This window comes from Amblyomma americanum, chromosome 2, assembly GCF_052857255.1.
Source record: "Amblyomma americanum isolate KBUSLIRL-KWMA chromosome 2, ASM5285725v1, whole genome shotgun sequence".
Lineage (NCBI taxonomy): Eukaryota > Metazoa > Arthropoda > Arachnida > Ixodida > Ixodidae > Amblyomma > Amblyomma americanum.
The window spans coordinates 158582374-158594944 of NC_135498.1; the positions used below are offsets into that span (position 1 = coordinate 158582374).

The 12571-nt window shown below is 52.0% G+C and overlaps 1 protein-coding gene across 2 annotated transcripts in view; it reads right to left on the reverse strand.

Moving 5' to 3' along the window:
- LOC144121921 (sedoheptulokinase-like) overlaps window positions 1-12548 on the reverse strand; it is a 344102-nt gene extending 331554 nt beyond the window's left edge. For both annotated transcript variants that reach the window (XM_077655360.1, XM_077655361.1), the window contains exon 1: window positions 11906-12548. In XM_077655360.1, the coding sequence (XP_077511486.1) occupies window positions 11906-12546 (641 nt within the window). In that variant the 5' untranslated portion in view covers window positions 12547-12548. The remainder of the gene's footprint in view (window positions 1-11905) is intronic.
- Between the last annotated feature and the right edge of the window lie 23 nt (window positions 12549-12571).

Sequence of the window (12571 nt, forward strand, 5' to 3'; positions counted from 1 at the left end):
AGAGTGAACATTTTGTGCCGATTCCTTGCGCACAAATCCTTTTTATTTGACATTTTCGTCACTGGCCGCCACCGCCTCCAACACCAAAGCCGTGTACGCATATTGTTTGCTACAGTTATTAGCGCTGACGTCACGAGAGGTAGGATGGAAAGTTGGGCTAGTTGGGTTACGTTCATTTTAAAGGAAAAATACAGCGCGAGCAGAGACGACGGACGAAGAAGAGGTATACAACACAAGCGCTGTCTCGCAACTAAAATTTTATTCAGGAGGAAAGCACATATAAAAGCGACCGAAAAAACGGCGAAGTCAGCAATCACATAAGGCAGTCAACGCAAGGAACCAACTCAAAAGCTGAAAAGATAGCGCGGGGCGCCCTTTTCTATGACCCATGGCAAATCAGGTATTGTCCCAGAACCGTCTCTCCGCATCAAATAATGCATGTGATAGAAGGTTGGCTGATGCCCACGATAATTTTCTTCTTTATAAAAAACGCTTCCATAATCTCTCTGGTACGCTGGTCCTGGTGCCGATACAGTACCTCGGTTTTTTTTTTTTCAAATATCGCCTTACAGTTCTTTTTATCTTCGCACTGAGCGCAATGTTTAGATACATCTCACGATACAGCGCCCGGTTTGTCCGATATACAGGTGCCGGCTAATACCCTCGAGAAGCTAAAGTAACGAAACTGGGGGGGGGGGGGGGGGGGGGGAAATTCCTAGGAAAAGAATACGGCTCCGCTAAGCTGATGGAAACGACTGAACAGAGCTAACAGACGAGAAGGAAGAGAAGAACACCCGTCCCGTCTGTTCAGCGCTATTCAATCGTTTCCATCAACATGTACCAACCAGCCCGAATGAGCCCTCTTCCGGAAACGACTAAGCTCTCGCGCTGCATTTTTCGCGCTGCATTCTTTTACCATGGAATAAAGAGAAGGGAAGCCGTGCACGACTGACTGGCTGCTTCTGCCGGCGGCAACAAGAGAAAGGTAAGCAAAAGAGAGAGTGGGGAACACTTCGACCTCACGCAGCTGCAGCGTCGATTCTCCCCTCGCGTGAACAGCCTGCCAGCGATGAAGGGCGTGGTGGGGAGTCCCTATCGGCACCGTTATGGCACAGGTTGAGCAGAGGTACTGCAGGACCCTCCTTATGGTGACGACGATGCAGTGCTGTTCCGAAACGGTGTCTCCATACACGCTAACGACTGGCGGGGAAGAAAAAGAGGAGGGCGCCCACAGTTGCTTCGGGCTCACTGCAGGAAGATTAGGGAACGCCGGCACTACTACTGGCAAAAAGCAGACGCCAGACTTTCGAACTGTGCCCTAAATATAGCTGGCACGTCAAGAAGCCATGCAGCACATCTTTTTTGTTTGTTGGTTTGTTTATCAAACAGGACACGCGCTGCTTAAGCCTCGACTGCCGCCAATCGATTGACGGTACACGGCTTACGCGAGTACTAGTAAGTGGTATGGTTCTGGCTCGCTATGCTCCCGTGTGCTCAACTCAGCGCAAGGCGGGCGCTGTGTTTCGAAGCGCGGCCGCGGTCTGTTTCGCACGGCAGACGCGGCGCTCATTAGCCGGCATTCATTATACAGTTAAGTTTATTACCATTTTCTCTCTCTCTGTTGTGCATCCTACCGTCAACGTACCATCGCTGGAAGACATTGCTGCAGACAGAGGAGGAATCCGAATGGAGAGATATTCTTGGGCACCCACGGCAGCCGAAAACATCCGCACCACCGTGCGGGCTCTCGAGACATACGGGCCGCGGAAGAGAAGGCGTAGGAGGGTGCCTAATGAGGCTTGCAGCCGCGCACGCGATCTTCGTCACGCGATCGTCACGGGGTTGCACAGACGCCACGCCACGAAGGAAGGAAGGATGGGCGAGACGAGGTGCATGGGCGCTTCGTCTGAGCCCATTCATGCCACGGCACCGTCTCGTCTCACCAGCTCCGTGCACAGCAAGGCGCCGGAAAGTGCGCATAGAATGAAATGTACACTAGCGTGCGGTGAGTATCCACGAGCAGTGCCGAAAGGAAAAGAAGCGTTTTTTTTTTTCTTTTAGAAGTAACTATGCAACGGCCTTCGGGCTGGCAATTCCAAGGCGTGTTGTTCTGACGCACTGAGAGGCACCGCTCTTGGTTGCCATCGTAATAATGCGGAGCACGGTTCGGCGATCTAACTGCTTTCAAGCAGTGCATAGCAAGAATTGGATGTATACACTTAACTCAGGCCGCATGCTTGCTGGAGCCGCTGGTGCGGTCGCGCAAAGAAACGGCCCGTTTCTACCGCCTTTACCTAGAGCACAAGGAGGCTTGCAACACTCAAGCGTGCACCGCATTGTTCAGGGCGCCACAGTGCATCATCCCTTCGCTATTGAAACACATTGCCCGTATGCGACTCGCCGTTGTGGCTCAGTACGTGGCTTTGGCATTGAGATTCCCAAGCTCGCGTTGTCAGGTCCCGGCTTCGGTGGCCACGTTTCGATGGAGACAAAACTCAACTACGCCCCTGAGCTGTGCGATGTAAGCGCGCGGCAAGGTGCCCCAAATTGTCGAAACTAATCGTAAGCCCTATACTTAGGCCCCCTTTTCTCTCACCCCCTTCTTTCACTCCCGCCTTCATCCCTTCTCCATCACCTCACGGTTGTAGTGTCCACCGAGAAGTCCGTGGGACAGTTACTTTCCTTTCCTCATGACACGTTTGCATTCTGTTCCACTGTGCACCTTGATCAGTGCCCTGCTGTTTGCTTATGACCTCACTTGTACACCGGTGCACAGATACACGCAACACAGGCTTCGAGGTTCTGTCAGATCTGACCACTCCCTTCAAACTCGCCTCGCGTTACCGTAAACGACAGCACGCTTCGGTGCAGAGGGCAACCCTGCCCTGCAGCCTCCCTGACTGCCTCACAGCAGCCGTGCTTCGCAACGCGCGCACACTAGAGTCGAGACGCTGTGCGCGATTCCCCGGCCTCGGCCATACCGGAAGCTCGCATTGGCCGGAAGTGTGCACATTTCCTGGGCGAGACACTCGCACATCAGAGCGAGTGCGTGAGGCGCCCTCAGAGCAGGCTTCGCTGGGAGCGAAAGCCGCAGCCATTTGTTCTCCGAGAGAATGCGCTTGGTCATCGCTTGGTTGGTGCCACACGCTCTATGCCTTCATGCCACGTGTTCCCAGCCTGTTTTCTTGTCTGCATTTTTTTCTCTTAAAGAAGCAGCCGCATGGGTGTCGTCGCCGTCCGCAAAGGCCGCACCTCCACACCTCGGTGTCATACAGCCTTCACTACTGCTGCACTAGACGGCAAGGTCCGCCTGGGTTGCAAAATCCACTTTCCATCCATAAAAATCCCAACCCCCAACGTGGCTTTGGCTTTGACAGTACGTGGCTTTGGCATTTAGATTCTGAGTCCAAGCTCACGTTATCAAATCCCGGCTTCAGTGGCTTGATTGCTTATTGCACCCGATTACTCCAACACTGTTAATGACGAATTCCTCACACCCGCCTTATACCTATACGTACGGTTTATAGGTGGATATGAGCGGCTGTGCGTCACGCAAGGGCGACGCACGCCTATTCTACACACCACCTTCGCACTTTAAACTCCATATACTCAGCTTTCGCTGAAATTCGCATTACCACAGGAGCGAGCGTCCGAGGATTTGTTTTTCTAACCGCCTACCTTTTTGCAGCACTGCAGTGCAAGCAACGCGCAGGAGGCTACGGCTTCGGCAACCGTACTGTTCTCACGCACCGACGGACCAATGGTTTGCCAAAGGCTTGTCAGCTGACAGCTCGCGCTGTTAACGCAGCGAAATAACTCGTTCGCAGTGACGTGTACACCAAATGTAACCCCATTCACAAGCGTCCTCACGCGGATGCATCTGGGGTGGCACATCACTGCTGTTCTTTCTTCTTGTACCACTGAACATTTACACGACGTGCCGCTAATGAGGTCTAATAATGAAGTTTAAGAAATTGGCGGTTCAACGGTCTCACTTCATACCTCTTTACAGCGAAGCTGTTATGGCCCACCTGTGGCGTGAGCGTCGGCGACCAGTGCTCGCGTAACACATCGCGCGGCTCACGTGACCTAACGAGACCGGTGAGGTCACATGACGTCACCGGCAGCGAAGAGCCGCCCGAGCGCTCTCCGCAGTGATGCTAGTGCAGTTTCTTCACTTAATCGCAAAAGGCAGAAACAGCTGCGCTCGTCGAACGCAATACTGAGGAGAAATAATCGTATAGGTGTTTGTTAATATTGGCAAGGAGACCTTAGCCAGACTGACCGTGCACGTGTCGCACGTCCATTACGACGCACGGAGTAAGGGGCCCGTCCCGTGACGTTGCAACCGACGGTTTCACAGCCACTTTACTCGAGATATCAGCGGGGAAATGCGTGCTCGGCTATATGGAGAAACCGGCTTCGTTTGAAATCAAACCTTTCCCCTCGCAATGTTTCGAACATTGCACGTATTTTCTGATGGCATTTGCTTCGCACTGTGGGCACCGTTCCCCTTCGCCCAAATCTACCGCCCTCCTAAGGTGAAAACCGTCTGAAGAACACTACACAGAAAGGAGTAACAACGGAGTAAGCCGTCCTCTAGCCCACTCCACTTCACAAGAGGGAGTGCCCTAGAGAACAGCTTACTCCCTTGCTACTCCCGTACAGGCGTATTGCTGTTTAGAGTGAAAAAGAAGTGGGCGGTAGGGGGCGCGAGCGCCTCAAATCACTCGATGCTGGAAAAGGCAGATCAGGAAGGAATAGTTCTATGATAACTCAAGAGGCAGTGCCTTACTCTTTGAAGCTAGTTCAGGGTGTACTAGAACGCTCAGCTGCAAGAAATTTAACGAAGATGACACGTGTCTGTGTGTGGCCAATCTATATAGGAACGATTAATCACCTCATACTGAAATGTGATGGTATCCATCCGGATATCGATGCCGGCAGGGTCACTCTGCCTGAGGTCCTAGGGTTTAGAGACAACAATAGTCATGTAAATAAATCTGCGGTGGAAGTTAGCAAAACGCGAGTGAAAGATTGGTGGCTCGAAAGGAGAGAGGTGACATAAGGTTAAAAGTGTAGGACTGAAAACGTATTTAAAGAAAATGGTGAATTTTAAGACGAATTTACAACACAGCTAAATAAAAAAAAGCCGAGCATGATGGCAACTGCCGCCACCCCTTTCAAAGGGGACGCTCCTATCTTCCATCCATCCATCCACTCCGGCGTCGACGTGGTGAAAGGCGCACAGTTCCCACGGACAACGATTTAAAATGAATTTTTCCGAAGAGGGAATAGGCACAACTAAAACGAACGACGAACGGTATCGATCGCTCGAGCGGCTTGACGGATGAGGGACAATTTCCGCGAAAGGTTTCATCATTCACCCCGGAACTCGGTGCGGCAGTAACAGCTGTGCCGGCATGAACTTTCTTCTTAGAAGGCAGTTCCCCGAGTGGCCCTTTCGACGACAAGCGGAGCACGAAATGCAATAAAGTCCGTTTCACTCGGGGGGGCAATTTGTACGTCCGTCCTCCCAATGAACCCGCGCGCATGCCAGGAAAGCGAAATGAGCACGCAGCGGGCACGCTGCCACGGGAAGCGAGCTGGGTCCAAGAGACCGGCAAGCGCAGCAGGTTATATAGAGGGCGGCATAGGAAGCCCGCTGAGAGAGGGCGGCTGCATCTGGGGTCAGGACAGGGACCAACAGAGGTCACTGGCACATGGCCCCATGTTCTGCGGTGTACTATACTGAGGCTAACATTTGCTGCATCACTGTTCGCATTCCCCCTTCTCCCAATGGCTAACCAATGCAGCGTCAGTGTAAGAACACTCTACTCTCCTAACGAGCAGAGCAGCACACATTGCTCTGACTTGCAGGATTGCCAAGGGACAGCACCTCACCTGTGCGTGGTAGGAATATCACTCCGTCTGATTGGTCACAAAAGACCACAGGCGTACACACGCCTCTCCATAAGGGTGGGGGAGGAGGGCGACATTCATGGTAGAGCCTCTTCAAGTCTTCTGGGTAGCAGTGAGCAATAGGGGACAAAATCCGCGCCCCACTTCCTGATGCCGATTGGGGGAAACCACAGCCTCCCTTTATCCCCCTCTGGGCATGTCTATGCCTAAGACAACGACGTAATCCCTGGGAGAGGGCGCTTCTACTCTGCGATAGAGAGGACTGTTAAGGTTTTTATCGCCTGCTTCACATGATGTTGACGGCGAAATCCGGTGCAAGGTGCCCTCATTATTGAGGAATAAAGGAGTTGAGACCGGACGCTCCCGGCATCCATTCGCAAAGCTCCTCTACGGCATCTGCTGTCCGATGCTGTCTGTCGACTGCGCTGCGGCCTCGCTGGCCATCGTGAACGGCTCAGGATAACAACGTTTCGTACAAGTAAAACCACAGCGGCGGCTTAGTGGCTTGAGCATCCACCTCGCATGCGGGAGGTGCGATCCCCAGTGCCACTGCGTGCCCACCGGTAAGACAACGGGTACAAGCTTTACCCTATAGCCTCACGCCCGGCTTCTCAGGGGTGGAATATGCTTGGAAAAATGGGTCTTTGCTCTACCTTGCGTAAATAAAAAAAAAAACTGGTGCCACGGCGCTCTTTAGCCAAGGCTGTCTTTGCGCTGTTACAATTTATCATCATCATCGTACCAGTAAAAATTTTTGGAACTGAAATTTTTGAAAATTTTTGAACTTCTCTATGCGGGAAAAAAACTTTTGCAAATCTATTATTAACGTTTTCATCTCCTCACTCAATCTTTTTCACGCCTGCACGCTTACGCAGATACACGCACAATTTCGCCAGGGAAGGTAAACCAGGGCGCGGCGTCCTTCAGCCCACAACGGTGTCGCGGCTATTCAACTCGTGGCCACTCATGTTGACAGGCACCGAGGAAACAAACCAGAGTGACCGTCCACTGTGTTTTGGGGCCTTACTAACGAATGATCTGGACCACATTAAACAAGGAAACAAACAAAAGTTATTTACCTAATCTCCACGCATTGACATCTGTCGAGCTCGGCTTCTACGCGATAGTGTTCTCAGTGCTACAACTCGTTCCTCAGCACTTCGATGCCGCATTCGCCGAGTTGTTTTTTTTTTGTTTAACCCACCATCTTCAGCTGGCTGTGAGTAGCTCGTTCAAATGCTAGAGTACGCGCATTGCATTCCCCTGCCCTTGCATGGTTGCGTTAAAGCCGAGTGTTTTTTAACGCGAAAGCGTTCAGGCTCCCATTGCGGAGAAATTCTGATCTGTTCGTAGGCGTTGTGAGCGAAAAATTCCCCGAGAAGCAGCCTGGCGGGCTACCTAGGTCACGTGATCTTGTGGCGCCTTCACATCCTGCCCACGGGCTGGTGAGAAAACTGACCTCCGTGGCAGGAGGCAGTTCAATTGACCATTGGTCGCGAGAGGTTGCTCAGAGACAGCAACCTGGGTCTCACAAGCCCCACCGGTGGCAGTACCTGCCATCGCAGGGCAGTGGCGCATCGCTTAACCGCTGCATCAAGAGTGGTGTACGAGGACTCCCAGAGATATGTGAATGTAAAGTAGAGAATGACCACTTCCACACATTTGGGCAGTCCACCCATTGACGCTATCGCGTCATACCCTTAGGGCGCAGCTTAAGCGTTCCCTCCATTTTTTTTTTTTCACTTTTCGTCACGCAGCTCTATTTCCGAAAGCAAACATTTCAGGGCTGCACGCCCCCAGGAACAGGTGAATGTCTTCACGAAAAGGCGACGAACAGAGTGAGCAAAATATTAATCCAGTAATTCTTTGGACCACGAGTTCCTTCAGTAGCGTAGCATGCAATCTACGATGGCTATAAGAACTACCCATGCACCATAGCAGCCGACCTTCGTATAGCAAGCCGAGACAGCGCTGCGCGCTCGTTTCGCAACTTCCGAAGGTGTTTGCAAACGCCGCACGTGCACGTGGAGCGTCATTACCATTTCGCCATGGCACACTCTTCGAAGCTGCCATGGTTCATAGCACAGCAGTTGGACAGCACGCCACGCATGAATAACAATATGTGCACAAAGTACATGCGCAACGAACCCCGCAGACAGTTTCTGCCAAAGGGAACAGTCCTCATAATAAATACAACGATGCAAGCGCGCCGAAGAGTGCACCCCATTACAGCATGTGTGCACGTGTGCATGCAGATGGCATGACTGCATGTCGATTTTTTTTTCTCCGGGGCAGCATTTACTTATAATCAGGGTCTATGCCAGAGATAGTCCGAGTAGTTCTCCATACTTAGAGGAGACTCAGCGTAATGGTTGTGTATGCGCCTCATGTGTGACGGATGTGGCATGTATATGTACAGTCTTTGTCAAAAATACACAGCCCAAGAAGTTTGGTTCCAAGTCATGTCGCGGGGCTCTTAGCACATTTGACAGCTTCGGAGGGTTGAGGACATAAGTTCCTCCCGCCTTCGTGGGGTTACGGTCCCTGAGTATGCAAGAGGAGCTGCGCTGCAGGGCTCAGAAGCAGATCCCTTGGGTTGTGTACTTTAGACAGAGACTGTACATTGTGCGTAGAGACCTAGCTTGTGCGGATGAAGCAGTAGGGGGCCCGTTTTATACCTCTGAGAGCTGCGGTAACGTTCCATTCTGTACATATCTTCTGACAACGCATTCATCATATATCGAGAGAAGCAGCCTGCTCCGGCAAAGGATGCCAGCACCTCATATCTCACGTAAGTAAAAAAAAAAACGCACACAGCTTCTGTTCTCTACGATTTGTTGTTGCCAGACGTTTCGAGTGGCGACCTTTTCCGCTGGTTTCTGCTTCGCAGCGATCCGTCTTCAGAACTCGCGGCAACAGCACGGGCCGAGCGTTCGGCGGACACAAAAGAGGCCCATCTGCTGCCAAGCGCGCAGACCGTTATCCGCTAAGCCCTCTTCGGGGTGCGAACAGCGAAACGGAGGAGAAGGGGGAGGGAGGGGGCTCAACGGCGTCTGGACGATACATCGCGCTCTGTCGCAGTCTTTTGTAAAGTGCTACTTCCAGGCAACGCGCGGAAATACATTGCGCGATTCGACGCCGGTGTTAAAAGGGGAGCGATAATTCCGAAGCTTCCTCACCGAATGATGTCGGCGGAAAGGCGAACGTATAGAAGAGAGAAAGCGGGGGAAAAATAAAAGGCAAACGTGATTCCAATCACGACCAGTGCAGAATCGCGAAGAGGAAGGACAAAAAAATGAGAAAATCCACTCTTGACATTGACGCATTTCGGGGCCACGCCAAAATCCGACAGGCTGAGAATTCGCCTTCAAGTCGGCAGCGGCAGTTTAGTTCATGAAAGTATACTGTTCCTGCACAGCACTCACAAGTTCCGCAGTAGGATATATAGCTCATTGTAGTTTAAACGCGCCAAAAACCACACACACACGAGAGAAGAGAACGGTGTGCGGTTTTTGGCGCCTTTAAACTACAATAATCAATTACCAACTATTGGAGACCGACAGCCAATAAACGGACGCACTCAGGAAGAAACACGCACGCACGAGGCTGACTGTTGTCTGTCGGTGTCCAGTATGCCACACCAACCAGCTCAGACACAAGTCATTCTGCAGCAGTTACAAACTAGCCCAACAAGTCTTAAAGAATACTAAACATGTTTGCAGTCTTATTCTTTCCCTCATTTTTCAACAGTCGCTTGATACAGGCTCCGTTCCACATGACTGGCGAATTGGGAAGGTGATTCCAGTTTTTAAGAAAGGTGACAGATCATCCCCAGGTAATTACCGGCATATTTCGGTTACCAGTGTATGCTCAAAGATCATGGAATACGTCATTTACTCTAACGTTGCCACATTTCTAACATCGGTCAACTTTTTTCATCCAAACCAACACGGATTCCAGAAAGACCACTCATGTGAAACCCAACAAGCTTTGTTCCTGCATGACATTCATTCCTATCTTGACCGCAACATCCCAACTGATGCGCTATTTTTAGATTTCGAGAAAGGGCCTCATTCCCGCCTTCTACTTAAAGTGTCCCTGTTAAACATTCATCCTAGTGTCTTGAACTGGATTCGAAGCTTTTTAACTGACCGCATGCAATTTGTTTCCGCTAATGGCTTCTCATCATCTTACTCACACGTTCTTTCAGGAGTACCCCAAGGCACAGTTCTTGGCACCTTGCTCTTTCTAATATACATTAACGATTTGCCTTCCACAGTAACATCTAGCATCCGCCTTTTCGCGGATGACTGCGTAATCTACCGCCCCATAACTAACGCCGAGGATGCTTACATCCTCCAAAACGACCTGGATAACATACAGCAGTGGTGCACTACGTGGCTAATGTCCCTAAATACTACAAAGACCGTGCAAATTTCTTTTCACCGCCGCCGAAATTATACTCCGCCTACTTATAAAATTAACGATACTGCCATTATTTCCGTACCCGCCGCGGTGGCTCAGTGGTTAGGGCGCTCGACTACTGATCCGGAGTTCCCGGGCTCGAACCCGACCGCGGCGGCTGCGTTTTTATGGAGGAAAAACGCTAAGGCGCCCGTGTGCTGTGCGATGTCAGTGCACGTTAAAGATCCGCAGGTGGTCCAAATTATTCCGGAGCCCTCCACTACGGCACCCCTTTCTTCCTTTCTTCTTTCACTCCCTCTCTTACCCTTCCCTTGCGACGCGGTTCAGGTGTCCAACGTTATATGAGACAGATACTGCGGCATTTCCTTTCCCCAAAAACCAATTATTATATATATTATTTCCGCTGACTCTTTTAAGTATCTTGGTATTAACCTCGCTAGTGACTTATCATGGTCTTGCCACATTAACCACATAATAAACTCATCTAATCGAGCAACTGGGTATATCCGGCGTAACCTGCGCATGACACCTTCTTCCTTAAAATTACTAGCTTATAAAACATTTGCGCGACCTAAACTTGAATACGCTTGCGCAATATTTGGTCCCCATCAGTCTAACCTTACCTCAGCCCTTGAATCTGTTCAGAATCGTGCCGCTCGCTTTATCCTTTCAAACTACTCGCGATACTCTAGCATATCCGCCTTGAAGATCCAACTAAAACTTCCTTCTCTCGCTTCCCGTCGCCGAATTTCACGTCTCTGCCTTTATCACAGGTTTTTCCATTGTTCACCCCGTGACAGCAAGCTCATTCTACCAGCACGTCGAACACCCCGCACAGGCCATACAAACAGCGTCATCGCGCATCGTGGCCGCACTACTACTTTTCAGAAATCATTTTTTGTTCACACAGTTCGCGACTGGAATGACCTTCCCTCCGACTTCGCACTAATCCCTGATCCAGCCCATTTCAAGACTGCCATCGAGGAAGCCATGTCATCGTCTTGATTCCCATGTAACATTCATTGTTAACCGCTGTTCTTCCGCCCACTCCTCATGTAATGTCCCGTCAGGGACCCTTGAGGTTCAAATAAAATAATAATAAATAAATAAATAAATAAATAAAAAGAAGTTATCTTAACCGATGCATAGCGTTCCAAGCAGCACGCAACTCCAAGGACCTCCGCGAATGCACCATTTGAGTAGACACAGTGCACGGCATAGAACGCGCCAATGTTGGTGGCGTTTTGAAAGGTGTCGCTACAGAAACCGCGAACGGCTTAGAAACCCAACCAAGCGTCCCCATGTCACACTTCACCGCAGCGCACCTGCCCACTTCGCGCACACGTGCGCCTCTCCACGTGCCGCGCGAACTCGCGATGGTGACCACCAACCGATCATTGCGCTTTGTGCGGGGACTCCTCATCGCGGAAGACATTAACCATTGCGTTTGCGGCAGCAGCAAACTTTGGTGTCGATGAGTCCAGCGCGGACTCACCGCTCGGCTAATCATTGCGTTTGACGGCGCGGCAGAGACGAGATAGGACACACTCCAACTCACAGGTCGGCGTTCCACTGTCCGGCCACGGTATCGAAGTATCCCCACGAGGCAGCCGTCTGCGTGGACGTGACAGGCCTGTCCAGGCCGCACAGCATGGCCACCACCAAGTCCTGCACGGCGCCCGCCCGGTCGAAACGCTCCAGGTCGCGCGGCCGGTGCCGAAGCAGCCAGAAGAGCGTGGCGCAGCCGTGGCCCGAGCTGAGCCGCAGGTGCGACCGGGGCCTGGGGAGGGACTCGAGGAAGCCCTCGGAGCAGCGGCCGTCCTGCCAGGTGTACAGCGGGCTCACCACGTCCACGTCGAAGCGGCCGAACGCGTTGCGCTTCCAGCCGCTGTCCTGGCGCCACAGCACCACGCCGTGCATCTGTCCCGAGACAGCGACGCGCGCCACGCGGGCCAGCTGTTCCTTGGGCAGCTGCGACAGGCAGAACTGCAGAGCGGTGCAGATCTTGTGCGCGTCCTGCTCGCTGCCCAGGGAGCCCAGGTCGCTGGCGAGCGTCGCCTTGGTCTCGCGTGACAGCGATGACACCGCGGCACGCCGGCCGTCGGCCCCTTCCGAGACCAGGCAGGCCTTGACCGTGGTCGTGCCCAGGTCGACGCCCAGGACCAAGCCGCCCTTGCTACTGGTCGCCGACGAAGTCATGGTGATGATCGCCGCCGCGCTCACA